The 27,742-nt window shown below is 39.5% G+C and overlaps 2 protein-coding genes and 1 long non-coding RNA gene across 11 annotated transcripts in view; 2 read left to right on the plus strand and 1 right to left on the minus strand.

The window, feature by feature from the left end:
* LOC118811926 (von Willebrand factor A domain-containing protein 5A-like) overlaps positions 1 to 11,809 on the plus strand; it is a 27,780-nt gene extending 15,971 nt beyond the window's left edge. Inside the window, exons 16-23 of the mRNA XM_036576527.1 lie at positions 2,107 to 2,133; positions 2,284 to 2,307; positions 3,129 to 3,158; positions 3,432 to 3,455; positions 4,266 to 4,295; positions 7,669 to 7,823; positions 11,076 to 11,198; positions 11,368 to 11,809. Coding sequence (XP_036432420.1) covers positions 2,107 to 2,133; positions 2,284 to 2,307; positions 3,129 to 3,158; positions 3,432 to 3,455; positions 4,266 to 4,295; positions 7,669 to 7,823; positions 11,076 to 11,111 — 326 coding nt within the window. The 3' untranslated portion in view covers positions 11,112 to 11,198; positions 11,368 to 11,809. The remainder of the gene's footprint in view (positions 1 to 2,106; positions 2,134 to 2,283; positions 2,308 to 3,128; positions 3,159 to 3,431; positions 3,456 to 4,265; positions 4,296 to 7,668; positions 7,824 to 11,075; positions 11,199 to 11,367) is intronic.
* On the minus strand, positions 11,682 to 16,805 carry LOC118811929. The gene is made up of 2 exons (XR_005007513.1): positions 16,696 to 16,805; positions 11,682 to 12,383 (listed from the first exon to the last, which is right to left on the minus strand). It is a non-coding gene; the product is annotated as an uncharacterized LOC118811929 (long non-coding RNA).
* The window catches only part of LOC118811922 (von Willebrand factor A domain-containing protein 5A-like), a 26,118-nt gene continuing 14,481 nt past the window's right edge, over positions 16,106 to 27,742 (plus strand). For 6 of the 9 annotated variants that reach the window (XM_036576515.1, XM_036576518.1, XM_036576517.1 and 3 more), the window contains exons 1-10: positions 16,106 to 16,825; positions 16,998 to 17,080; positions 18,930 to 19,132; positions 20,284 to 20,506; positions 21,143 to 21,309; positions 21,761 to 21,875; positions 22,512 to 22,687; positions 25,857 to 25,945; positions 26,104 to 26,248; positions 27,096 to 27,175. In XM_036576515.1, the coding sequence (XP_036432408.1) occupies positions 17,041 to 17,080; positions 18,930 to 19,132; positions 20,284 to 20,506; positions 21,143 to 21,309; positions 21,761 to 21,875; positions 22,512 to 22,687; positions 25,857 to 25,945; positions 26,104 to 26,248; positions 27,096 to 27,175 (1,238 nt within the window). In that variant the 5' untranslated portion in view covers positions 16,106 to 16,825; positions 16,998 to 17,040. The other 3 variants (XM_036576520.1, XM_036576521.1, XM_036576516.1) reach the window with 2 other exon arrangements.

The raw sequence follows: 27,742 nt of genomic DNA on the forward strand, positions 1-27,742 counted from the left end.
ATTATGTAGATGATAAATATGTCTGTGATTAATGAGAAAAGTGTGTTTGATCAGAGCCGAGTTTCCCAGCAACATCTTAGAGTTAAGGTCATCTTAACTAGTAGAGAAAGTGTTCAGTCTGAAGCTCGCTTTGCCATTTAAGAATCATCTTTTTGCCAAGACTTTTCAGGACACCCAGCCCAGATCAGTCTTCATTTAATGTTGATGAGCCTTTTATTTCATTTTAACTCATTCAAAATTATCACATTTAAATGCATTAAAAATGATTTGTAATGTACGATATCACAATTATTTTGGCATTACCCACATAAATGCCTGAATATACAGCATTGTAATAAACTACACAGTCAACTTTTACATCATTTTTCAGTTAAATGTTTTTATTTGGGCGGCACGGTGGCGCAGTGGGTAGCGCTGTCGCCTCACAGCAAGAATGGCCTGGGTTCGATTCCCGGCCGGGCGACCAGGGTCATTTCTGTGTGGAGTTTGCCTGTTCTCCCCGTGTCTGCGTGGGTTTCCTCCGGGTTCTCTGGTTTCCTCCCACAGTCCAAAAAACATGCAGTCAGGCCAACTGGACATGCTAAATTGCCCCTAGGTGTGAGTGTGTGACTGTGTATGTCTGTTTGTCTGCCCTGCGATGGACTGGCGACCTGTCCAGGGTGTATCCTGCCTTCCGCCCAATGACAGCTGGGATAGGCTCCAGCACCCCACCGCGACCCAGTAGGATAAGCGGTTTAGATGATGTATGTATGTATGTATGTATGTTTTTATTTTTAATTTATTCTTTCAACTATTGTGTGTTTATGTTTGTTCACATTAGCTTGAGTTTTCTTTTTAGTTCTGGCCTGCTTTTTCACTCTGAGAATATGAGGTTAAAAATTTAAAACATATCATTGTATTTTTTTATACATAAGCGCATGGGTGTTTTTACAACTACTATTTTTAATTTTTTTGGCTGCAAAAGTAAAACTGTGCTGCTGATGCATTATTCTCAGTGTGCTTAAAGCGTCAACGTAAACGGACAGCTGAACCATCCGATAGGTATAATTAACAGTCGTAACAACTAATTTGAAACAAATAAATGAAATGTCGTGCAGTGTAACTTACGTATTAGGAATTTACCACCAAGTAACTGCGCACAGTAATTAGCTCTGCTTGTGACAAATGCATGAACAAGTTTATCTGCATTGCTCTGAGAGTTAGTGATATTTTTCAAATGACAGAAAGCTACTTTAGTGACTGTGTTTACATGCAGGATAAAACAGAGCTCAGATTCTGAGATAACACCCAGGTTTCAAACTTCAGGTTTGGTAGATGAAGGAAAAAACTCTAGCTTCTCATAAAGTATCTGTAGCAAGGCCTGTGCTGTCTTTGGTTCAGGGAGGATGCTGGAGGCAGGAGAAACATCTGCAGCAGCCATTTTAATCTTTTTCATGCCAAACAAACACAAAACAGTTCAAAACCAAGGCTGACCACTTTTCAGTGGCTTCAAAATGAGACTTTTCAGTCCTTTTCCCAAAACCAAACTTTTTAGCTTGTCAGTTTTTCAGACTGCTGCTGAGAGGGAGCAGAGACAGAAGAGAGGGACGAGCAGCAGTCTGAAAAACTGACAAGCTAAAAAGTTTGGTTTTGAGAGCCAAGAAGGAAAGAGCTTGTTGCTCCGCCTCCCGTCACCGCCCCTGCTCCTCAGCTTAGCTGCCAGGATCTAACATGAGATGTAGTCTGGCACTTGTGTCCCACCTTCGTGCCTCTCGTGACTGTCGTTGTTGTACCCCGTTCTCTGGCGGCTGACGTCCTCCTCCTGCTGTCACTCACAGCCATTGGCAGTGTTCGGCATTCGTGTGCACATACATTGAACATGGCAACTTGCCAATTTTGTGCATTTAATACATTACCTAATTATCTAATTATCTAATACTTATGAAAATATGATTTCATAAGGAAGATTAGTATTAGTATTAAATTTCATACATATACATTGCTTTTTTATTATGCACACACATTAAAAAACTAAAAATATATTTTCTTTATACTTTCCTTATTATTTCTTTGTTCTGTATTACTATTTTTTAATATATTATCTTTATTATTTCTATCTTACCAAAGGTGGTCCTGTACCAATGATGGCCATGGGTAAATGTGTATAACTTATTTTGCTTTGATGTAAAATTTTGTGCTAATCTTATTGGTATTACTTACTTATAAATGTGTATACACTTTGTTATTACCTATACAGTTTTTTTAAAATACATGTCTTCTTTTTCTATTTTTATTTTCCCAAAGCTGGTCCAATGATAGGCATACCAGGTAAATGTATGTATGTGTGTGTGTGTGTGTGTGTGTGTGTGTGTATACATATATATATATATATATTTGATTCTTAGAAATGATGAGTTATTATTTTTCGAAAAATAAAAACAACTAACAACCACTGTTTCACACTTATTGATATGTACTGATGAAAGAAAGAACCAACAGGCAATTTAAACAGCTTCAACCTTAGATAAGTCACTGTCTCTAGGTCAATGTCAAGCTGCTGATAATGTGTTGCACCTTCAGTGCATACAGATTTCACAGGTTTGACTTTTATTTTATGTGTATATTTTCTGCCCAGAAGTTTGATAATAGGCTTGTAGATTACATTAAAGATGAATACATAATAATTTTTATTATTTAATGCCACCACATAGTGACAGTCATTAATCTGCATGTTGTGAACGGCAGAGTGGTGGTTTATATGAAATGCTGACACTGCTGTTTTAAACTCATTAATTCTCACCTCTCTTAGCTGAAATGGGGTTTTACAGTCAGCAGGGGCTGTTACTGCTGTAACTCGGATAACTGTCACTGAGTGCAGGCCTAAAAATAGATTCTCCATTTGAAGGATTTCATTATTTGTAGTTAAGGTTTGAATACTTTTGGAGTAGAAATGTTCACATACACTGAACATGCCAACTTTCCATCTTTATGCATATGAAGCATTATTGCTTACTTATACTTATGAACATATGATTACTCTTAGATAAGCAAGTAAGATTAATATTAGATTTATAACTTATGTATTTGTTTCTTATTATGTATGCATGTTTGAAAAATAGTTTCATTTTCTATTTTGTTTCTTTCCAAAGGTGGTGCTCCACCAATGTTGGCCGACATGGGTAAATGAATATTACTTACTTTGCTATGACTTTAAGTGGAGAAAATTCTAAGCACTAATTTGATATTAATAGTAATTTGTAATACAAGATAGGTAGTAATTACTTACACATGTTCATAAATACTTATATATTCATGGATACATTTGTGTGTTTTTATATATATATATATATATATATATATATATATATATATATATATATATATATATATATATATACTTTTGTTGTTTTATATATAAACAATTTCTTTTTTCTATTTTTATCTTCCCAAAGCTGCTCCTCAAATTATCCAGATGGGTAAATAAATATTGCTTATTTTGCTTTGATGTTAAATGGATTACTACTAATACTCCTACAAGATTGGTATTACTTAATTATTAAGGTATTAAATTACTAACATTTATTGTGTACACATTACTTTTTTTATTACATATGCATGTTTAAAAAGAAATTTCTGTGAATTAGAGCATCTACCAAAAACCTAAATGTAATGTTTACAAACATAAATGTGTATTCAGTACATGGTCTATCGCAGTGTTCTACTAAAAGTAGCTAGTGATGCTGCTGCTTCAGTGCAGGGTGGGCGAGCGGCGCTGGTTAATGAAAACCCTGTATGAGACCAAGAGAGCTGAGGTGAAATGATCTATAAATAGAATAAAAACTGGTGGCGCTACCTTCCTCACGTTAGGTAAATTACACAGTGCACTGTGTGGGGTGACCACAGGGTTCTATGTGGCGATTGTGTTTGTCAGTATAATTAGTTTAGACAGCTTAACATCAGTGATATTACTGTTCAAACACTGAAGTGATTAAATATCGTCGTGTTGGTTGGCTTAAACAGGAATACAGTAAAACTTCATTTCTGCTTTCTAATGGCTGTTCTCACATCAAACTGTACAGCACACAGAATAAATATTAATTCTCTTGGTTACAAAGATAGCAGCGCAGCCATACAGTGATGGACGAAATGAACATATGCCAGTGAATGGCAAGATTAGTATTATTTACTTATAAATGTTTGTAAACATATTTATTACTCATACATTACTTTGTAATTACAGTTTTTAAAAATATATTTTCTTTTTTTTATTTTTATGTTTCTATAAGGTGGTTCTAATATAATTATGGCTGACATGGGTAAGTATATATAACTTATTTTGTTTTGACTTTAAGTGGAGGAAAGTTGTCAGTTTCAATTGCACACTTACTGATATGTACTGATGAAATAAGGACCCAACTGACAAATTTAAACATGCTACGTTCCATTTGCACCTCTATGTGATGTCCAGTCTGTTTTAGCACCAAGCTGATGCTGTTGTACGTCCATTTCCTAATGCTCTGTTGAATCTGAAATGGCCTTCATTTGAGATTTAGTCTTGATTTGATGCTACTTAAGGCAGATCTAACTAAAACAGACATTTAAAGTGTTTGAAGACTTTGAAGTAACATTCTCTACTTTTATACTTTGCAATTTTACAATATAGTAATTACGTTAATTCAACTCCTGTGGTATTGAATAAAGGAGCTGTTTAGCCTGTTAGCTAGCTGATCAACCTGGTTCTAGTTCACAAAATAAATTGTCAGTCCTGCAGTTTAAACAAACTGGGGGCTTACTCAGTGCCGACTCTGCCTAATAAGCGACGTAAGTGGCTGCTTTGGGCCCCACGGGCACCAGGAGGCCCCTTAATAACTTCTGGATTATTACTGTACTATTATCTTGTCTTGTGGTTGGTGGAGCATGTGCCCCTTTCCCCCTTCATGACTAATAATTTAACACAAGTGAACTGAATTTTAATAAAGGCATCATTAATGATTCCTGCATGTTTAACTGCCCCTGTCCGCTCTCACATCCTCCCTAATTTTGTTGGTCCTCCAATCATTGCTTAGCTACCGTTTCTATCTGCCATTCACTCAGTCAAAACTTCAGTCAGCCAGCGCGCCAGAGTTGAATGTTTTCTACCCATTTACAAAGACAGGACTGAAATAAAATACTTGTGTTAACATCACCATCAGCTGAACACGCATGTCAAAGTCAATGTCTTCTCTATGGTGTGTCATTTCATTTGCTGGTTAGTTGATAATATTAGCTAGTTTGACTGAAGAACAATTTGTGTGTATGATAATTCTCCTGCAAAAAATCTGTTGCAGATTTCGAAACCCCTGGATTTTTAGCTGATATGCTAAAAAAGTTAGTCTTTGCTGAACACATACACGTAACGTGTTGGCTTTTACAACGCTTGCTGTGCAGTTACTTCATTAAATACATGAAGTAAATTAGCTGATCAAGCTCAAACCTAGTACACCAGCACTCTGTTCTCAATGGCCTTTTTAACATGGAGAGTATTTTATGGGATTTTTATGTTTTGCTGTTGTTCATTTTGGAAATGCATTTCTTTTTGGCCTGTCTTGTGGTGGCTTAACTCACTTAACCCGTGTGTTTGCTGTGTTTATTAGCTTGTTTGTCACATTTTATTGGCTGCCAGCTGCCCTGAGAATCATGATTTAAGTAGTCAGAAAAAAAACCTTTTTAGGGACGCCAAAAGGCTAAAGCCAGCCTTGTTCTTACTTCATCAGTACAATCATTGGTCCATGTGGGCAGCATCACAGTCAAAGAATATTCCATTAGCAGCTGAAGGTTTTTTCATGACACATTAATACATAATTCTGCTGTTATGAGACTGTCACAGGTGTGCATATATCAAATGCTTGTCTTTGAATGCGCCTTATCAGATTTTAGGACCGGATCCATCTGTTCATTCAGTTTGAAAGTAATTGAACCAAATTACAACCTGTTTCCAAATAAGTTAGAATGTTGTGCAAAATGTAAATAAAAATAGAATACAAAGGTGTAAAAATTGTTTAAACCCTATATTGTTTGAAATTAGTACAAAAACAACAAATCAATTGTTGAAACTGAAATATGTTGTTTTTTGATGCAAGCAACATGTTTTAGAAAAGTTGGGACAGGGCCCCAAAAAACTGGTAAAGCTGTGTAATGCTATAAAATTAACACCTGATGGTACATCTCACAACTAATTAGGTTAATTGGCAACAGGTCAGTAATATGATTGGGTATAAAAAGAGCATCCCAGAGAGGCTGAGTCTTTCAGAAGTAAAGATGGGGAGGGGTTCCGACTGTGTCTGCAAATAGTGCAACAATTCAAGAATAGTTTCTCGACGTAAAATAACAACAAACTTGGGGATTTCATCATCTGTTGTACATAATATTTAAAGATTTAGAGAATTCAGAAAAAATCTCTGTATGTAAGGGTAACGCTGAAAACCAATATTGGCTAGCTGTGATCTTCAAGCCCTCAGGCAGCGCTGCATTAAAAACAGATATGATTCTAGTGGAAATCACTGCATGGGCTCAGGAACACTTCTGAAAACTATTGTCTGTGAGCACAGTTTGTTGCTGCATCCACAAATGTAAGTTAAAACTCTACCATGCAAAGAAGAAACCATATACAAACAGGATCCAGAAACACTGACGTCATCTCTGGGCCTGAGCTCACTTAAGATGGACTGAGGCAAAGTGGAAAAGTGTCCTGTGGTCTGATGAATCAACATTTGATATTTTTGGAAATCATGGTTATAGAAGAAAGGGACCATCCAGCTTAGTATCGGCACAGAGTTTTAATGCCAGCATTTGTAATGGTATAGGGGTGCATTAGTGCACATGGCATGGTTGACTTGCACATCTGGGAAGGCACCATTAATGCTGAGCAATGTATACAGGTTTCAGAGCAACATATGCTGCCATCCAGATGATGTCTTTTTCAGGGAAGGCCTTATTTCAGCAAAACAATACCATACCACATGCACATATTAAAACAGCATGGCTCCATAGTATAAGAGTCCGGGTGCTAAACTGGCCGGCCTGCGGTCCAGACCTGTCACACTTTGAAAACATTTGGTCCATAATGAAATGAAAAATTTGACAAAAGAAACCCAGAACTGTTGAGCAGCTGAAATCATATATCAAGCAAGCATGGCAAAACATTTCACTTTCAAAACTGACAGCAGTTGGTCTCCCCAGTTTCCAAATGCTTACAGTGTTGTTAAAAGAAGAGGTGATGAAACACAGTGGTAAACATGCCCCTGTCACAACTTTTCTGAAATGAGTTGCTGGCATCAAATTCAAAATGGGCAGATATTTAAAAAAAAATAACAATATTTCTCAATTTAACATTTGATGTCTTTGTACTGTTTTCAATTAAATAAAGGGTTTGAATGATTTGCACATCATTGCATTGTTTTTATTTACCTATTGCACAGCATCCCAACTTGGGATTACTTTTTAAGTTACTTTTTAAATGTTTGGGTTATTTTTGTTAAATATTTATAAGACTTGTATTCTAGATCAAAAGATGACCATGATACCAAAGCACAGAATGACAGTTTATATTTCTGGTGATGTTTTCAAAATAATCCATGCAGGTTTGTTGTGCTTATTTTTGTGGTTAGTTTTTAGACATACAGTAAAATATGTGTACATGTGCCTCTGTAGAAGAGGATTCTGAAGACCCTGGGGAAGCTGTTAAAGACCCCCTGCTGCAGCTCATCTCCCTCCAGAAGGCTTCAGGCTGCTGGGAAATGGACGGTGCACTGGCGGAGGTGTTTGGGAAGACAGAGGAAGAGGTGGTCAAGCAGACCCCCGCACAGGTGAGTGATGTATAGAGATGAAACGATATTAAAATTTCATATCACGATTATCATGACCAAAATTATCACGATTATCGATAATATTGCGATATTGTTCAAATGAGTTGAAAAGGAAAATAAATAAATAAATACTGATACACAAACTGAAACTCGTTTCACCAACTTTTATATTAACACAAATTTAATTGGCAGCAATATGCACTTTTTGTTTGCATAAACATAAAAAAAATATAGTCAATACATTTGTAGTATTACTTTTGTATTACTTGCAATACTCTGTAAACAAAAGAATAGCAGATGTATTATTATTACTGTTATTACTATTATTTTTATTATTATTACTGATATTATTATTACTATTATTATTATTATTATTATTATTAATAATAATTACAATAACTAGGGATTTCCCTGCATAGAGAATTAAATCTGGACCAACTCTGAGGTGGGTCTTAATGGGAAAATTACTACTTCTAAGAAGTGTTGCACTCGGGGGATTTCTGTCCGAACTGCATTTGCAGCATTATTGTGCCGTTGTGGCGCTGAACCCCTAATCAACACAGTGCACCAGGAAAAACAGCCAAAATCACAGAGGAACTGCGTGACCGTGCTGTGAGCTGCAGACAGTGTAGAACTCACACAGTGTGTCTCCACCTGTGGAGCTGCTCCTCTAAAAGCATTTTAAAACTGAAACATAACTTTAATGCGCATCTGAGCTGCAGCAGAAACACTCCTAAAGTTTAATCTCTGAAACTCTGCTTTTCCTAAAAGAGGCACACAGCGTTTACTCGCGCGAGGACCCGTCTCAAAGCACACTATCTTCCCTATGTAGTGCACTTCGTGGATCATGAAATAGCAAATCCTTCACCCAAAGAGTGCAGGAAACGTTCGACTAAGTCATCTATAATCAACATTAACAATTGATTACTAATTCCCTATTTAAAGCTCAGCTGCTTGTTAATGATGATCGTGTTTGAACAGTAGCGCACTACGTAGGGGACACTGAGTGATTTGAGACGGTGTTATTCTCCTCTCAGACAGTAAACACTGCAAGCGAGACGAGAAAGGGGAGCTGTGCAGATTGAACTTCTGCAGCGTCTCGTTCCGGAGCTTGTGTGACTGTTAACTCAGAGCTCATCTTGGAGACTCTGCTCCACAGAAATGTGTGTTACAAGCTTTAGTTTCGATTCACAGCTGATTCACCGATTTGTTTTTTTTTGTTTGTTTGTTTGTTTTTGACGCTAAAAGCTTCATTTTATATTATTAACGAACCATAAGCAAAAGTTAAACCACACAAACCGTGACATTTCTTCTATTTCGAAGTCCGCACAGACTTCTCCGTTAAAGTTAACCTTGCATTCTTGCAGGTAGCGGGTGGTGGTCGCGAAGATGACTCGTAAGGTTTGATGTGTTGCCCCCTTTCGCCGCTATTTTCTTTCGTCATGTTCAGCAGACGGGGTGGTCATCTGCAGACAGGGTGGTCATCTTCAATTAACTTTCCTTCTGCATCCTTATAAAACCCAAAACATGACCAAACATCAGACTTGGTCTTCTTAGAAGGCTGAAATATCGCCAAATCTCTGTCACCACATTCCGCCATGTTCTCCATTCTCTCCCCCTCCCCCTTCCCCTCTACACACACACACACAGAGCTGCGTCTGAGAGAATGAATCTCTCAGAATCTCTCGCGGTAATCGACTGCGGTTTTAACGATACTTTAAAGTTCAAACGGTACTACTAACCGTCATTAATTTTACCGCGGTTTACCGTGAAACCGGTAACCGTTTCATTTCTAGTGATGTATTGAATGTAAGGTGTTTGTCAGTAATACAGACTGTATGATGATCTTGTGATCTACTGCTGGAGTTTGATAGAGAAATTTACATCAAATACAGACAACAAATAGGTTGTACTTGTATGTAACTGTATGTGTCCACTTTTCAGTTTAGTAGTGAGCTCTGGGCATAACAGTGGTGCAGTCTGGGCAACATGGTGAAGTCTGTCTTGTGAGACTGAGCCAGATGACTTGCTGGCTTGTGTTTACGACTGATGCACATTCTGAAAATGATAAAAGTCTCCATTTTAAACATAAAATCAGCCTTATTAACAATGTCCATACAGACTCCCAAAAATGGAGTAATAATATGGCTATTCTAACGTTACCTCCTCTGTCATTCTCAGACTTTTTAGCTGGTGTGTTTAAGTGCCTGTTATTGAAGCCTGTTTCTTCCACTTTGAAACTTGGTTGATTTAACACAGTCAGTGCCATATTTCACTCAGCTGCTGGCATATTTAACCAGAGATGATTCATATGATCTTTGTTTTGTCTCAGTTACTGCTAAAATTAACTCTGCGTTGGACAGGATACTTCCTATTTGACTACAGCTGAGTCTGAATAGTTGAAAGAACCTTCCTTTCTTGTCCTTTTCTTTCCTTGATTTAGCTGTAATGTTTCATCTGGTAGTCATGTAGATCCACATACTAGTCAAGCTCTGCAACTGAACTAAGGCTGTAAGCTACAGATCTGGAAAAATCAAGGAAAGCAGATAGGAATGTTAGAACCAGTCTGGGTGACTAACCCTGCCACAATGGTGGATCACCCATGAGCCAATACATAATGACACCACATTTCCAAGTCTCTTTAGCCAGATTAGAACCTGCTGAAAAACCTGGTTTATTTATATTTATGCTGGTTTATGCTGGTTTATGCTGGCCTAGTGCTGGCCTAGTGCTGGTCTGGTGCTGGTTTAAGCTGATTACTCAATATGGTCATACTGGTTGACCAGCATACCAGCATCCAAAACACAACATATTCTGTTTTTTCTAGCAGGGTAAGGTAAAAAGACCATTAAAATATTACTTGTGGTTATTATAGTACAGCAGGTGGAAATGAACTAGAACTAGAAGCGTAAGTTCAGTTGATTGATGTTTAGGTCAGTTCTTGTTTTTTAATGTGCAGTGGGAAAACCCTGATAAAGTGAAATGCTTTTTTATTAAACCCTGTAATGAAATATGTAGCTGGTGCACAATTATGTGAAAAAATAACTACACAATGTTATTGTTATTGACCTGGGAAAATCAGTTTAAGCTTTCAGTTTTTCCAATATTTTGGTTCACTAACTCTCAGGATTGGTAGAAAAAAAATGTTGTACCGCTGCAGCGCCTCCTTTATCCACCTGGCATTTACTTGGCATTTATATGTATGTATGGGTGATGTATTATGTTGTATGTTGTGTGTGGTGTTGTGTTCAGGTGGAGAGGGGGTCTGGGCTACAATTCTGGCTCTGATCTGGTTACACGGATTTAAGATGGACGCTCAAGTTGAGTGGCAGTTTGTGGCCATGAAAGCAGTGACATGGATCCGCAACCAGAAAGGTAAACTTTCCATTCTCACCAGAAATCACTGATCAGAACCCCAAACAGTTACACTTAACACAACAAACATTGTTCTAAGGTCCATTAATTAGGACTGTTTTACTGCAGTGATGATGATGATGATGATGATGATGATGATGATGATGATTTGTGTATGTGTGTGTTTCAGTGGTCAGTCTTTCTGAGAGTGTTCGTGTGGGTAATGATCTGCTGGGCTGCCAGGTTAAAGAAGAGGATCTTGGACTCTGAAGTCTTCATACATTCTTTCTCTAAAGCTGCTGTGCCTAATGCAGACTTCAGAAATTCTATAGCCTACGCCTCATTTACTAATGTTCACACTACCCCTGGTGTTTACTTTGATTTTAGCAAAATTATCCAGTTTTACATTAGCATTTCTGTAAGTTTTTATTACCCTTGCGTGTTTGAATCATTATGCTAAAGGGCCTGTTTGTTTCATCTCTGACTGATCTGTGCCTTCTTGTCTTTGAACAACTTAGATTTAAAGATGTATCATATGGAGCTGTTACGTGTAACTACTGGAGCAAACTGTAGAAGTCATTTTAATAAATATGCAACCTTCACTTCCACAAATAAAATTCTGTGCTGCTGAAGTTTGTGTTTGTCTTTTCAATGAAACAGGTTTTACTTACTTTTATAAATCATAGCTAAATGTCGTCCTAAACAGGCTATAATTTCATTAACATTCTGAAAGACCAAGCAAGTTAAAAAAGTAAGACAACTTGTTGAATTAGTTTGAATTAGTTGATTTAATCTGACAAAGAAATAGTGTCTCCTGGTAATAAAATATCTGTAAGAATGATTATAGATACTGTGGCATGGCCAGGAGAGGTGCTGACGCACACTGCCTGGGAGACCAAACGAACAGCTCAGAGACACAACCAGCACGCGAGACCAAATGTGTTTTATTTACACATTTTAAAGCGACATAGCTGGAAACGTAACTCTATAAAGAGTCTTTTTCCTCTTTCTCAGATCCTTTCTTCTCTCTCAGGCTCATGGTTTGCATGAGGCTGTATGGCCAGCGTTTTCTCTCACACTGGAGTCAGTTTTTAAAGAGTCGATGTTCCTCCTCTGATTCCATTAAGCTGTCTATTATCAAATGAGGAGGACACATGATGTGTTCAAGGATGGGCGGCGTCTCCACCTCTCTGCAACCACAATGCACTGAAAACACGAAAATCAGAGTTATAATCCAAAAGAATGGAAATACCTAAATTAAATACTAAATACTGATCTACATAAACGAAAGAGATACTAATGTTTGTCCTGCTAATGTTTGAGTACTTTTACTTGCCCTACTTAAGTTTTTGGTTAATTTCAAGGGTCATTTTTGGGTTTGTGTTAGTAAATATGGTTGTTATTGCTGTTCTTGCTGGTCTCATTTTTCTGATAGATCCAACTGAATAAATGATACATTTATCTTGGAAGGTAATAAATAAAATATAGATAGAAATGGTATGTGGTATGGAATGGTATCTGTTTGACCAGGTTATTTGGTCAAACAGGTTATACAAATAATATACATATTAGTGAGCTAACAGGAATGAGGGCTGACGCTGACAGTCAGGAGCAAGAAGATGCGCCACTTAGTTTGGGTAGCTGAGGTGCAACGTGTGCATTCTAGGCCTGGACTTTTTGAGAAACAACAACTGACAGGTGGGCATAGAGAATGTCAGGTTGAGTTTCAGAGGTGTGGTGATAATGAAGACACCAGATGTCCAGTGCACAGTTGAACACGCAGCATCAAAGCTGGTTGGAAGATCTTCAGGGGCACGGCACGCTGTCAGGTCGAGGGCAGCATGGTTTTTAGTCGGTGAAGCCATCAGTGCTGGAAGAGCTGAATATGTGTTGCAAGCTGAAAAAAATGCTTTTACATGGTAGTTTTAAGATGCTTCTCCAGCATTTGTTCACTGTATTATTTTCCTAAGAACTCTTATTGTAGAGGGCCCGGGAAAGTGTGTGAGCAGAAGGAAAGCGAGACGAGCGAGAGGCAGAGAGTGTGAACTGTTAGAGAAAAGCTTTGCTTATGTACAGCGTGGCTGTGGCCAACAACGGCTGGAGAATAAAGCACTGCAACTTGTGTGAAAGCTGTATCTCTTTTAATAGCACTGAATGCTACAATACCATCTTTAAAAGAAACACCACTAATGCTTGTTTGTTGTTTAGTTTACAATTTTAAAATCAATGCATGGATTGTAAAAATTTACTCTGAAAAAGTACTTGAAAACTGGCTTTTTTGCAAAGTCCTGCTGCAGCCTAAGTGGACTGATAAATCAATGTGATGATCAGTTATTAATTTCAGCATCACTGAACTCTTTTAGCATCTGTTTTGTAATGGTTTATACATTCCGTGGCAATTACATACATGCTCAGACTGAATCCACCTCAGACTGAAAATCTCATAGCTACCTAATTTACAGTCAAATTTGTATGATTTTGTTATAGGGATGTGGCAAATTGTTTCCTTAGTTAATAAGACAGCAGGGGGATTATGGGAGCAGCAGTGGAATCAAGCATGCTCTGAGAGCCAAATAATGCTGAAAACTTTGTAATTTATTTTAAATGAGAGAAGTTCTCATGAACGATATTAACAGAAGAATTACATGAACAGCAAAAAACAGTGTAAATTAAGGACTAGGCAGCATTGCAACTTGATAAATGATAAGATTAGTTTCTGTTGTTGAATAGACATCTATCTACCTCAGACTGCACTGTGAGCACAGCTATCTACCACAGACTGCATTGCGAGCACAGCTATCTACCTCAGACTGCATTGCGAGCACAGCTACCTACCTCAGACTGCACTGTGAGCACATCTACCTCAGACTGAATTGTGACCAAATATATCTACCTCAGACTGCACTGTGAGCACATCTATCTACCTCAGACTGCATTGTGAGCACAGCTATCTACCTCAGACTGCATTGCGAGCACAGCTATCTACCACAGACTGCATTGCGAGCACAGCTATCTACCTCAGACTGCATTGTGAGCACAGCTATCTACCTCAGACTGCACTGTGAGCACATCTACCTCAGACTGAATTGTGAGCAAATATATCTACCTCAGACTGCACTGTGAGCACATCTATCTACCTCAGACTGCACTGTGAGCACAGCTATCTACCTCAGACTGCACTGTGAGCACAGCTATCTACCTCAGACTGCATTGTGAGCACAGCTATCTACCTCAGACTGCACTGTGAGCACAGCTATCTACCTCAGACTGCATTGTGAGCACAGCTATCTACCTCAGACCGCACTGTGAGCACAGCTATCTACCTCAGACTGCATTGTGAGCACATCTATCTACCTCAGACTGCACTGTGAGCACATCTATCTACGTCAGACTGCATTGTGAGCACAGCTATCTACCTCAGACCGCACTGTGAGCACAGCTATCTACCTCAGACTGCATTGTGAGCACAGCTATCTACCTCAGACTGCATTGTGAGCACATCTATCCACCTCAGACTGCACTGTGAGCACATCTACCTCAGACTGAATTGTGAGCAAATATATCTACCTCAGACTGCATTGTGAGCACATCTATCTACCTCAGACTGCACTGTGAGCACAGCTATCTACCTCAGACTGCACTGTGAGCACAGCTATCTACCTCAGACTGCATTGTGAGCACAGCTATCCACCTCAGACTGCACTGTGAGCACAGCTATCCACCTCAGACCGCACTGTGAGCACAGCTATCTACCTCAGACCGCACTGTGAGCACAGCTATCCACCTCAGACTGCACTGTGAGCACAGCTATCCACCTCATACTGCACTGTGAGCACAGCTATCTACCTCAGACTGCACTGTGAGCACAGCTATCCACCTCAGACTGCATTGTGAGCACAGCTATCTACCTCAGACTGCATTGTGAGCACAGCTGTCTACCTCAGACTGCACTGTGAGCACAGCTATCTACCTCAGACTGCAATGTGAGCACAGCTATCTACCTCAGACTGCACTGTGAGCACACCTATCCACCTCAGACTGCATTGTGAGCACAGCTACCTCAGATTGCACTGTGAGCACAGCTATCTACCTCAGACTGCACTGTGAGCACAGCTATCTACCTCAGACTGCACTGTGAGCACAGCTATCTACCTCAGACTGCACTGTGAGCACATCTATCTACCTCAGACTGCATTGTGAGCACAGCTATCTACCTCAGACTGCATGGTGAGCACAGCTATCTACCTCAGACTGCATTGTGAGCACAGCTACCTCAGACTGCACTGTGAGCACATCTATCTACCTCAGACTGCAATGTGAGCACAGCTATCTACCTCAGACTGCACTGTGAGCACATCTATCTACCTCAGACTGCATTGTGAGCACAGCTATCTACCTCAGACCGCACTGTGAGCACATCTATCTACCTCAGACTGCACTGTGAGCACATCTATCTACCTCAGAATGCATTGTGAGCACAGCTATCCACCTCAGACTGCATGGTGAGCACAGCTATCCACCTCAGACTGCATTGCGAGCACAGCTGTCTAGACTGCATTGTAACCATGCTACTGGTCAAGTCACTGAGCGAGTGTCCAGGAGTTTTACAGAACCGAGGAGGGGACTCAAAAACTTCCCCTAGCAAGAAATAAACTTCTTATTGATGTAAACGTGTCCAGCAGAGGGCGCAGATCTGCATCTTTGCCCCTAAGTGTGCTCAGAGGAACTCTTACTTTAAAATCCCTCTCTTCACATGGCTGTGAGTAGCTTCACATCCAGAGAGCCCAGGACTGAGAGTGGACTCTACTGCCTGTTTAAACTCTGTGCTCTGTGGAAGAGGAGAGGGGGCGGCGGGGATTGTTTTCAAGTGAATCGCTGGCAGAGATACATAGGAGGGAGAGGAGGGTTTATGGGAAACAGGCTTTCAGCTCCAGATGAAATCCAGTCTGGTGTGTTTTAGAACAGGCGCTGTTCTGGACAGGAGCTCTTATTTAAATAGACCAAACACCGTATAAAGAACACAAGCAGACTAACCAGAACACAAAGTCACACAGGAGGAAACTCCTGATGATAGAAAGGAAGCATTAAGGGGGCTTTTCAGTGATAACCCACACGGAAAGTTCGCACATGTAAAAATATAAAATAAATTTAAAAACGTAGTGTGTTTTCTTAGCGTACTTTAGTGTTTGGAATATATTTCTGGACTAAAACGATGTATTCTCGCATGAAATGTGTCTCACATGTAAATATACATAACTGTGTTTTCTGCCGTGTGGGAATTTAGCCTCGCACCAGCTGTTATTGCAGTAAATATGCCAAAACAGGAAGCTGTGTCAAAGGTGAAGACTGTGGCAAAACTGTAAGATACAAGCTTTACGATAAATGCTGAGAAAAGCCCTTAAAAAGCAGGTAGCCAGTATAGTATACGAGTTGGGACAGTGTGTGGATTAGTAAAGGGGCGCACCCCGGAGTGGGCGGGGTTACCTAGCCCTGCAGACTCTCACTGTGCTGTACTCACCTTCCGCATTTGATCTCATCTCAGTAAATGAGCTGCTCAGTCACTGTGCTGGGAACGATTAGACATACGAAGCTGAATCAGACACAGCTCTATTTCAGCTCCACGGCAGCTGTCAGCTCTACATTTAAAGGTAGGTTCTCTTTCACTTTCGCTTCACTTGTTCTGGGTTTGATGTGTTTTCGAGGTCACTGACTGACAGTAAGGGCTGGTTTTCTGTTCTTAGTTCACTAAACAGTCTGATTCTCGTTCACTGAGTGAGAAAACTTCGCTCTGATAAACTGTGTTTGTTGTTGGTGTTGCAGAAAATCAGGTCCCGCCCACGTTGTGGTTCTGCAGCTGAACAAGATGATGAACTGCGGATTATTGACCGACAAGAATGAACCAGGTAAGAACAGAAGCTCTCCTCACCCTTTTCTCCTGCTGACACTGTTTTCTTTACATTTCTTTAAAACCTTAATCGAATAAATGGTAGAGAGACACCTGAAATCTAGTTTTAGTGAACAAATATGTACAATTGAGCAACTGCACTAACTACACCCAGGCATGATTACTGTCAGACATGTTGCGTAAAAACACCACTTAAATAGAATCTGTCAGGCAAAGTGAAGCAGACTAAGGTCTCAAAAACCACATTCTAAAGAGATTCAAATATAGATGAGAAACAAAGTCACTGAAACTCACCAGTCTAGAAAGGGTTACAAAGCCACTGCTAAGGCTCTGGGACTGCAGTGAACCACAATGATAGCCATTATACACAAATGGACAGTACTTGGAATAGTGGTGAACCTTCCTAGGCGTGGCTGACCTCTCAAGATTTCAACAAGAACGCATTGACGACTCATCCAGGAGGTCACAAAGAACCCAGACGAACATCTAAAGAACTGCAGGCCTCACTTGCCTCAGTCAAGATCAATATACACGATTCCACAATAAGAAAGACACTGGACAAGAATGGCATCCTTGATAGAGTTGCAAGGCACAAACCACTGCTGACCAAAAAGAACACATGGCTCATCTCACATTTGCCAAAAAAACATCCAGGTGGCCCCAAAGACTTTGGGACAATGTTCTGTGGAATGATGAGTCAAAGGTGGAACTTTTTGGCAGACATTGGTCCCGTTACATCTGGCGTAAAGCTACCACCTCATTCCACCATAAGAATATCATACCAACAGTCAAACATGGTGGTGGTAGTGTGATAGTCTGGGGCTGCTTTGCTTCTGCAGGACCTGGATGACTACGTCATAACTGTCGAAACCATGAATTCTGCTCTCTATCAGAAAATCCTGAAGGAGAGTGTCCACCTGTCAGTCTGTGACCTAAAGTAGAAGCACAGTTGGGTTATGCAGCAGGGCAATGATCCGAAGCACACAAGCAAGTCCGCCTCTCAATGGCTCAAAAGAAGCAAAATTATGGTTTTGGAGTGACCGAGTTAAAGTCCTGACTTCAGTCCCATTGAGATGCTGTGGCAAGACCTTAAACAGGCAGTTCTTGCTTGAAAATTCTCCCAGTGTAGCCGAATTGAAATAATTCTGTAAAGAAGCGTGAGCCAAAATTCCTCCACAGTGTTGTAAAAGACTCATAGCAAGTTATTACAAATGTTTGATTACAAATGATTGCAGTTGTTGCTGCCAAGGGTGACACAACCAGTTATTAGGTTTATGGGGCAATGACTTTTTCACGTAGGTAATACAGGTTTTGAAATAAATGTTTATCATCAATAAATGGCATGATAACTTAAAAGCTGCATTTTGTGCTTTATCTTATATTAAGTATTATAGTTGAAAGAGCTGAAACATTCAAATGTGACAAATGATCAGAAACAGAAGAAATTGGGGTGGGGCAAATACTTTTTCACGGCACTGTAAGAATGGAAAAGCCTTTATAATAAGAGTTCATTTCAGTATTCAGACAAATTCATCTCCACGTGACTTTCAACTTGTTAACATTAGGAGGAAAGAATCTAATTAGATTGTGACCATTTAACTACACAGACAGGTCGCGATATCCATTTGATTTTTTAAAAATATATTGCGATCTGTCTGTGTGTTTAATGCATGCAAGATCAACAATTAACATTAAATGTTTACTTAATAAACATTAAACTGATGTGCAGTGTGCTTAAGACCCCCAGTCTCCCCTTCTCAGCATTTTTCTATTATGGTTCAGGTTCTAATGACAACCACTGTAGTCTGAATCAGCTAACCAAGCCCCTCTTTTTGTTTCCTGTTCAGTTCCTCTGAAGAGCATAGTGGTGGATCTGCAGGTTAAAGGTCATGTAGCTACAGTGAGCTCCACTCTGCAGTATGTAAATGAAGAAGAGCGCCCCCTGGAGGCCCTGTTTGTCTTCCCCATGCCTGCAGAAGCTGCTCTCTGCCACTTCAGTGCCAAGATTGCTGACAAGGAGATAGTGGCGAAGGTGCAGGAGAAAGAGAAGGTGAGAAAGAGTCACCACCGTTCATATACAACTTAACATGACTGCTTCAGAGCACCGATACAAAAGCCAGTGTCTTAAAACTGACTCAGCAAAAGAGAAGCAAAGATCATAACTTAAATCTTAGCATGGCTTCTGTCAGCGTGGGCTGGTGTTTGACTTACACCCTGTTTCACTGGTTACTTTTGAAAGCGAATTGTGCAAGATACACATACCACAGAGATGAGTGATAGACATTTGTAATAGTGATAGACGTGTAAACAGAAAACAAATGAGTTTCGACTTTGCCACACCTTTGGAGTTACCATGACTACTGAAGATATTTGGAGTAATAAATCAGCATAGACACTTGGACTCTCAGACTTGAATTTGGTGCCATAATGTTCTTCTCTCTCTGAGAAAAAAGACAAAGCAACTTGTAGAAACAAGTAACATGTAATCATGAAATTTTAGCTGAAGATTTATTGCCATACATGCTGAACAAAAATATTAATGCAACACTTTTGGTTTTGCGCCCATTTTGCAGCAGTTTGATTAAAAATCCAGGATTTTTAACTAAGAATGTGTTGTGCTGCTACAGGTGTAGGTCACACCAGATACTAAGTAGGAATTCTGTTTCGTGGCCCACCCTGTTTTTGCAGGGTTTCATTAAAACCTTCTCACTAAGAAATGCTATGATTATATTTTTGTACAGTGTAAATAACTACAATTAAGTGTTTATTTTGTTAATGTTCATTTTATGCAATGTTTAAGGTACAAGCCCAAAGAGGCCTCGCTTTTTGCTTCCTAGTTGTGGATGAAGCTCCTGTCTGACAACACACACAGTTAAATACGGAAACATTACTCGCTGCTTCCCTCTGACCGTTTTATAGAACCAAATTGGAAGAAAAGAGCTTTTGTTGCTTTTGTAAGATTCATGTCTCAGTAAAATGTGTTTTCTTATTTATTTTGTTTACATGTATTTGTCTTAACCCAACTGATGAAAATGCACTCAAATCACATTCAGCATTTCTGTGATGTAAACATGAAACTGTGAAAGCTAACAAGTAAAATAACTTTCGGCAGCTTCAATAAATATGATTACGTGATTATGTAATATTTTTGATGGGCCTTGCTATAGAACTCCAGACTGAAGTGTTTTGTCTGTGCTTCAGGCGCGGGAGGAGTATGATGATGCGATTGCTTCAGGAGATCAGGCCTTTCTGCTGGAGGAGAGTGACGAGAGTGAGGATGTGTTTAAGCTGAGTGTGGGGAGTCTGCCTCCAGGCCAGAGTGCTGCTGTCACCTTCATCTACGTCACTGAGCTCTCTGTGCAGGCTGACCACGCCCTGCGCTTCTGCCTGCCTGCAGTGCTGAACCCCCGCTACACACCACCAGGTACCAAACTGCTCCAGCTCACTGAAAGACACACGCTGCACCTTTCCATCATGAACCAAACACACCACCCTGAACAGCACAACACCTGGCCTGTTACACATTACAGCTTTAATCAGGTCTGAAATTATGATCTGGACCTGAATGTAGTTCTACTCACAGCACCAAGTTTAGAATCTGAACCCTGTATCTGTAACCCTGTAAACTAAACCTGCTGTTTTACTTTTTTTAACCATTTGCTTGCCCACATGCTCATTGGCCTCATGGACTTGCCAGCATTCCAGCGTACCAGATTAAAATGTTTAAGGTAATAAAAGTAGGGAGAAAGAATAAAGTGGAGGTTAACACAGCCAAAGTCTGCTAAAAGCGGAAGGACATGAGAAACACGAAATTTGAACCCAAACCAAAATTGAAAAATAAGAAAAGATGTCCTAATCCAACGTGAATGGTCAGGTCAGGTCAGGTTCAGACAAATATTTTATTCACAGTTACACAGAATAAGTACTTTAAGCACTGTACTCAGATATACATTGTAATATATAACAGAATCATGTTGCACTCCATGACTCCTTAATAGAAGGAATCATGCTGAACGAACTAAATGAGCTCTTATCTCAGGTTCCTCTGTTTTTCTCTCAGGTACAGGTGGTGGTATAGTGTCAGAGATAACATCATCAACAGCAGGTATTCCCTACTCTCTCTCTCTCACTGCCCATGTGAGCTCTCCCAACCCCATCACTAAAGTAGAGTCCAAATGTCCTCTTGAGCCTCTGATGTTCCTCAATGCAGACCACACAAACGCAAAGGTAAGAAGAGTGTTTAAAAAGAGAAAATGTACATATGTGCAGAGGAGATGATGTAGCTTATGTGTACATATATTTAAAAGTAGATACATGATTAATTTGTATTTTCATGATGTACAGATGCCACAAATTCAGGACTCTGAAACACAAATGTGTGATAGTGTGAAAACTGCATTTGTGCAAATGGCTTTGTTGGTTTTGTTTATGTTGTAGCATGCTGATGTTTATTCAAAGGACCTTTTTAAAAAATATACACTCATAAACCTTTTGACTTGTTAACATGTTGATCCACTAATTGGCCTTTGGTCAGCTGTCCTTCTAAAAATGACCTTTTAAGATGTTTGTGTGTCAGTGATACAGAGGGACAGTTGTGATTGTCTGCACAACCTCAGTCTGTCAGATATTCACAGCTCTGTCTAATTCTCCCTGTGTGTGTGTCTGTGTGTCTGTGCAGGTGAGTCTGTCCGCAGGTCATATGTTTGACAGAGATGTTGAGCTGTTACTATATTATGAGAACGCCCACCAGCCCACTGCTATAGTGGAGGCAGGAGAGCCCACAGCACAGCCAGGTAAACATAGTTTCAGTCTATTATTAAGTTGTGAAACAAGCAGATATGTTTTGGCTTAAATGACTAGTAAGTATGTTTTACAGAAAACTATTCAAAAATAAAAAATGATGTAGCCTTTTTCTTAAGGTTGCATGGTGGCAATTCCACAGAATAAAAATCAGCTTGGATATTTTTATGTAATGTAATCAAATAAAATATTTTCCCCTTAATCGGTTATCAGAACAACTGTTGCCTCTAGTGTGAAATGTTGTGACTGTGTTGCTAGTGAGCAATTAGGGATGAAAAGGGAGGGATGAGGGTGACTTCAGATTCTTGTTATCAAAAAATCATGTACAACAACTCCTATAATACAAAATAAGACCAAACAGTTTTTAAATCGTATGCATTCTCCAGGAAATATATTCCATCAGTGTTATTGAAGAAAAACCACATAGTTTAACTATGCCACAACACTTCTGTATCTATTTCAAAATTAACCTAGGAAAGTAGTGTATTCTTATCAGCAGGTGCATCATTTGTTGGTTATCACACAGCAATATTTTGTCCTGAAGTGTTATTAATCACACTTTTTCTTTTTTCCGGTCTGTCCTTTTACTTTCTTTCCAATACACATTCTTTCATTTCTCCTTCCTTTAGGAACTCTGATGAGAGACCCTGTGGTCATGCTAAGTTTGTACCCAGAGTTCCCTTCAGCGCTGATGTCATCTGTAACATCTTGTGGTGAATTTGTGTTCATAATGGACAGATCTGGCAGTATGGGCTGTCCGATGCATAATGGATCAGGTGCACAGATGCGCATTGAGAGTGCCAGGGTAAGACTCAAATCGGAGCTTTGTTCATATGTACAGTGCTGTGAAAAGTATTTGCCCCTCACACTGTTTCTTCTGTTTATGCTAATTTGTCACATTTAAGTGTTTTAGATCATCCAACCAATTTTAAAATGAGATAAAGACAACATGGGTAAACACAAAATGCAGCTTCTGCCCCCCTAAATCTAACAACTGGTTGTTCCACCCTTGGCAGTAACAGCTGCAGTCAGACGTTTGCGATAGTCTTTTACAGCACTTTCAGCCACTCTGCTTTGCAGAATTTTCATTTGGCTACATTGGAGGGTTTTCAAATATGAGCTGCCCGTTTAAGCTTCTGCCACAGCATCTCAGTGGGACTGAAGTCAGGACTTTGACTCGGCCACTCCAAAACCTTAATTTTTTTCTTTTGAGCCATTCAGATGTGGACTTGCATGTGTGCTTCGGATCATTGTTCTGCCTGCATAACCCAACTGCGCTTGTGCTTTCGGTCATGAACTGACAGGTGGACACTCTCCTTCAGGATTTTCTGATAGAGAGCAGAATTCATGGTTTCATCACTTATGACGAGGCGTCCAGGTCCTGCAGAAGCAAAGCAGCCCCAGACTATCATACTAACACCACCATGTTTGACTGTCGGTAGGATGTTCTTATGGTGGAATGAGGTGTTAGCTTTATGCCAGATTTTTGCACCTGATGTAAAAGGACCCATGTGTTCCAAATAGTTCCACCTTTTGACTCATCAGTCCTCAGAATATTATCCCAAAAGTCTTAGGGGTCACCTAGATGTTGTTCTGGCAAACATGAGACCAGTCTTTGTGTTCTTTTTGGTCAGCAGTGGTTTGTGCCTTGCAACTCTCCCATGGATGCCATGTCTTTCTTATAGTGGAATCATGTACATTGATCTTAACTGAGGCAAGTCAGGCCTGCAGTTCTTTTAGATGTTCGTCTGGGTTCTTTGTGCCCTTCTGAATGAGTTGTCGAATGCACTCTTGGTGAAATTTTGGTAGGCTGGCCACTTATGGGAAGGTTCGCCACTGTTCCACGTTTTCTCCACATGATGTGGCATCATGTGCTGCTTTTTCCTTAAAATAGATTTTTCTTTTTAAAGCAGTACATTTTGTTAAAGCTATGTGGGCTTTGTAATATTATGCTGAACAGTGCTCACAGGAGACCTATAGATCAATGAGCAAACTCTCAAAAGCAAACTGCCTAGCTCCCCTTGAGAGCTTATATTGTAACAAGAATTGGTGACTGCCTGAACAAGAGCGAGAGGCTACAACTGTGGAGTTAAAACCTTTCACTGTATATATGACATTTATGATAAATACGCTTGTTGTTTGTAACAGACGTTGATGATAAAAATTGGAAACTGCATTACTGCTATGGATTTAAAGTTAAATGTATCTAAAGTAGGAAACTTAACTGTATGAGGGATATAAAGTTAACAGAACTTTCATTTATGCTAAATTGCTCAGTGTGCTGGTGGGTAGGGGGTCCTCATCCCCACATGCAGAACAGCATCATGTTAGGCATCAAAATGCCATGGTATTTTATTTTTCAATACATTCCAAATAAGTTGAGACAGCATGTCAAATGCCAAGAAAAACAGAAAGCAGTGATTAGTAAATTCTGTTTGACCTGATTAAACAGTACAGAAAATAATTTCTGATGTTTTAAATTTTAACTTAATTGTTTTTTTAAATATCAGCCCATTCCAAATAGGATACCTGCAGCACATTCCAAAAAGCATGTTTACCACTGTGTTACATCACCCTTCCTTTTAACCACATGTATTCATCTTTTGGGGACTGAGGATGCTAATTGATCCAAGTGGAATTTTGCCATTTTCCAGGTATACAACTCCTCAGCTGAGCAACTTCATGGGGCCTTTGTTGCCGTACTTTGCACTTCATAAGGCGCCACGTGTTTTTAGGAAACAGGCAGACCAGTCCAGCACCCATAATGTCTCATTACGCAGCCATGCTGTTGTAACACATGCAAAGTTTTTCTTGACATTGTCATGATGAAATAAACAGGGACGTCCCTCCCTTTGAAAAACAGTGTCTAAAAGGCAGCATCTGTTGCTCCAAAATGTGTGTGTATTATTCAGCATTAATGGTGCTTTCACAAATGTCCAAGTTACCCACTAATACCCAGCCTCCCAGACTGTGACAGACCATGGCTTCTGAACTTTACATTGGTAACAATCTGGATGGTCCTTCAGCCCAGAAAAGGCGGCAGCGTTACTGGATGTCATTGACTTATGGCTTCCACTGTTCAGAGTACAGTCTTAACTTACATTTGTGGATGCAGCGATGACCAGTGTTTTCTGCCAGTGGTTTGATTTGTCGAAGTGTTTCTGAGCCCATATGGCCTTGCTCTTTGCCCGCTGAGATCTCTCTAGATTCCCTGCATCTTTTTATAATATTAGGCATCTCAGAGTGAAAAAGCTAAAGAAAAAGCTAAAATCCTGGCAAATGCTGGTTGAGGAATATTGTTCTTAAACAGTTTGTTTATTTGTTGATGCCTTCTATTTACTCATCCTCACTCATAAAGGCCTTTCCTGTATGTCCCTGTTATACCCAGGCATGATTACATCACCTCTTTAAATTGTTTTCTGAACATTTAACGTTCCTAGTCTTAATTGGTCCTGTCTCAACTTTTTTGGAATGTGTTGCAGGAATCAATTTCAGAATGAGTGTATATTCATAAAAACAATGAAGCTGATAATATAAAACATTAATTATCTTGTATTTGTACTGTTTTCATTTAAATACAGGTCATAGTGGATTTACAAATCACTGCTTTCTATTTTACTTGACGTCTCAACTTTTTGAAATTAAGTTTGTAAATGGAGAATGACATTGTGTCAGAGATTTGTAATGTGCCAGTCTTTCCAATCAGAATATATATATATATAAAACATTGTTTTCATCCATCAAAAGCACACCTGATTCTAACTACAGGTGAAACTGAGCTTTTTGGAGGAAAGGTTTGGAAATGGTTAAACAAATACATATTTATATATAAATATGTTATATAAATGTTATATGAATATATGATATCTTTCTGCTTTTGAGTGACCGCTTCATCAAAACTACATTTTCATATATATTCAGGTTGATCTGAACTCTTATTAATAGTATTTGTTTGATGTTATACTTTTCTTTAGGACACTCTGCTCCTCCTGTTGAAGAGTCTCCCTCTGGGCTGCTTCTTCAATATCTACGGCTTTGGTTCACACTATGAGTCCTACTTTCCGTGAGTAAATTTATATCATAGTCTCAGTTCATGAATGAGACACTTTCAGACAGGAGGTGATTCAGGACTGGTTTAACATTCAGGACTCTGATGTTGTGTGTGTGTTTGTGTGTGTGTGTGTGTGTGTGTGTGTGTGTGTGTGTGTTTTCTGTCTTCAGGAAGAGTGTTGAATACACTCAGGAGACAATGGACCAGGCTGTGAAGAGAGTAAAGGAGATGCAAGCAGACATGGGTGGCACTGAGATTCTGCAGCCTCTGAAACACATCTACAGTCAGCAGTGCATCCCTAACCAGCCCAGACAGGTAACATCACTTACCTGTTCACTGTAATCTCATTCAGATATTAATCTGTGTTATGTAGGGGTAAGTAAGAGCTTATGATTTTAATCCAAACAACCCATCTCTGCTAGTGACAATTTATTTTCACTCTGCCATTTGTGAACATGAGTGCAAATGATGCAATATACCCCATAGTTAGGGATTGTTTGTACAGACTAATTGTAACATACAAAGGCTGTTTGTGACATTTACTTGGAACATTTCAAAATATTAATTGTTTCAAAATATTAACTGTTTTGAGTTGGTTTGGGGAGGTGGGACTGCTATGGACTTCTGTGGGATGTCTGATGCAGGCCTTGAATGTCAGCCAAAATGTCAAGTTTTTAACTAAATAAGGTCAGAGTTTCTGTTGGTATAGAGTGAGTGTCGCTGGTTTTGGCTGCACCTCATCTATAGTTGTTTAAAACACCTTTTTTTCTTCTTCTTGGTCCTAAAAGTATGGAATTCTCTCATTGTTTACTTTGGGAAGCTTAGTTGTAACACTGTTAAAACTAACCCTGCCGCGGGGAGGCTGCATTTTAACCTTCATTTTTGGTTCTTAAACCCCCAGATGGCCCAGATTTTGGTATCCAATCTGATATTCATCTAAATCACAGTAAAAATATGGTCATATGTAACAAACAACACACTCAGCATTTCTGTGTCTTTATTGAGCAAATTCAGATATTTTCTCACAGCTGTGCTTCTGTAAACTTCTGTTCCAGGATTACAGGAGAGCATGCTTGAAAATATTGAAGTGCCTCTTCACTAATGATTTTGTCCTGAATATTCTGGCTTGAAGTTCTCTGATGTCTTTCTTTTCTCCCTGCAGGTGTTCATGTTCACTGATGGAGAGGTGTGGAACACCAAAGAAGTTCTTTCCCTCGTAAGAAACAACGCTGAATCTCACAGGCATGTAGTGTTCATTACTTGGATGGATGGATGGAGGGATGGATGGAGGGATGGATGGATGGAGGAAGGATGGGAAATTGCAGTGTTTCAGTAGCAAGACATAGTTGCACATAAACTTACATATACTATGCAGAAAATAAAAACTAGAAATAAATATAGACATAAGCTAAAGTGTAAGAGATTAGAAATAAAAGTATTTATATTTGCATATTTACGTAGCATATAGGACAGATTTGTTGTATTTACCTGAGAGCAGGCACTAAGTGGTATGAGGTAGTCTAAAAGCACAGTGAGTATAGACATAACTAGGAGTTGCAGCAATATTGCAGTGAGAGTGTCATTACAGTAGCAGTAATGATATATTGCACAGTGTGTATTAACAGGAGAGGTGATACTGTGATGTGGTTCACCACAGTTCAGACAGCAAGAGATCAGTACCGTCTCTGCCATGAGGAGACTCGTTGTAGAGCCATATAACAGTGGGTAAGAAAGATCTCACATGGTGCTCTTGAACACAGTGCAGCTGTAAGTCGGCCACTGAATATGCTTCTCTGTTTATCCAGTGTA

Source organism: Colossoma macropomum, unplaced genomic scaffold (assembly GCF_904425465.1).
Source record: "Colossoma macropomum unplaced genomic scaffold, Colossoma_macropomum, whole genome shotgun sequence".
Lineage (NCBI taxonomy): Eukaryota > Metazoa > Chordata > Actinopteri > Characiformes > Serrasalmidae > Colossoma > Colossoma macropomum.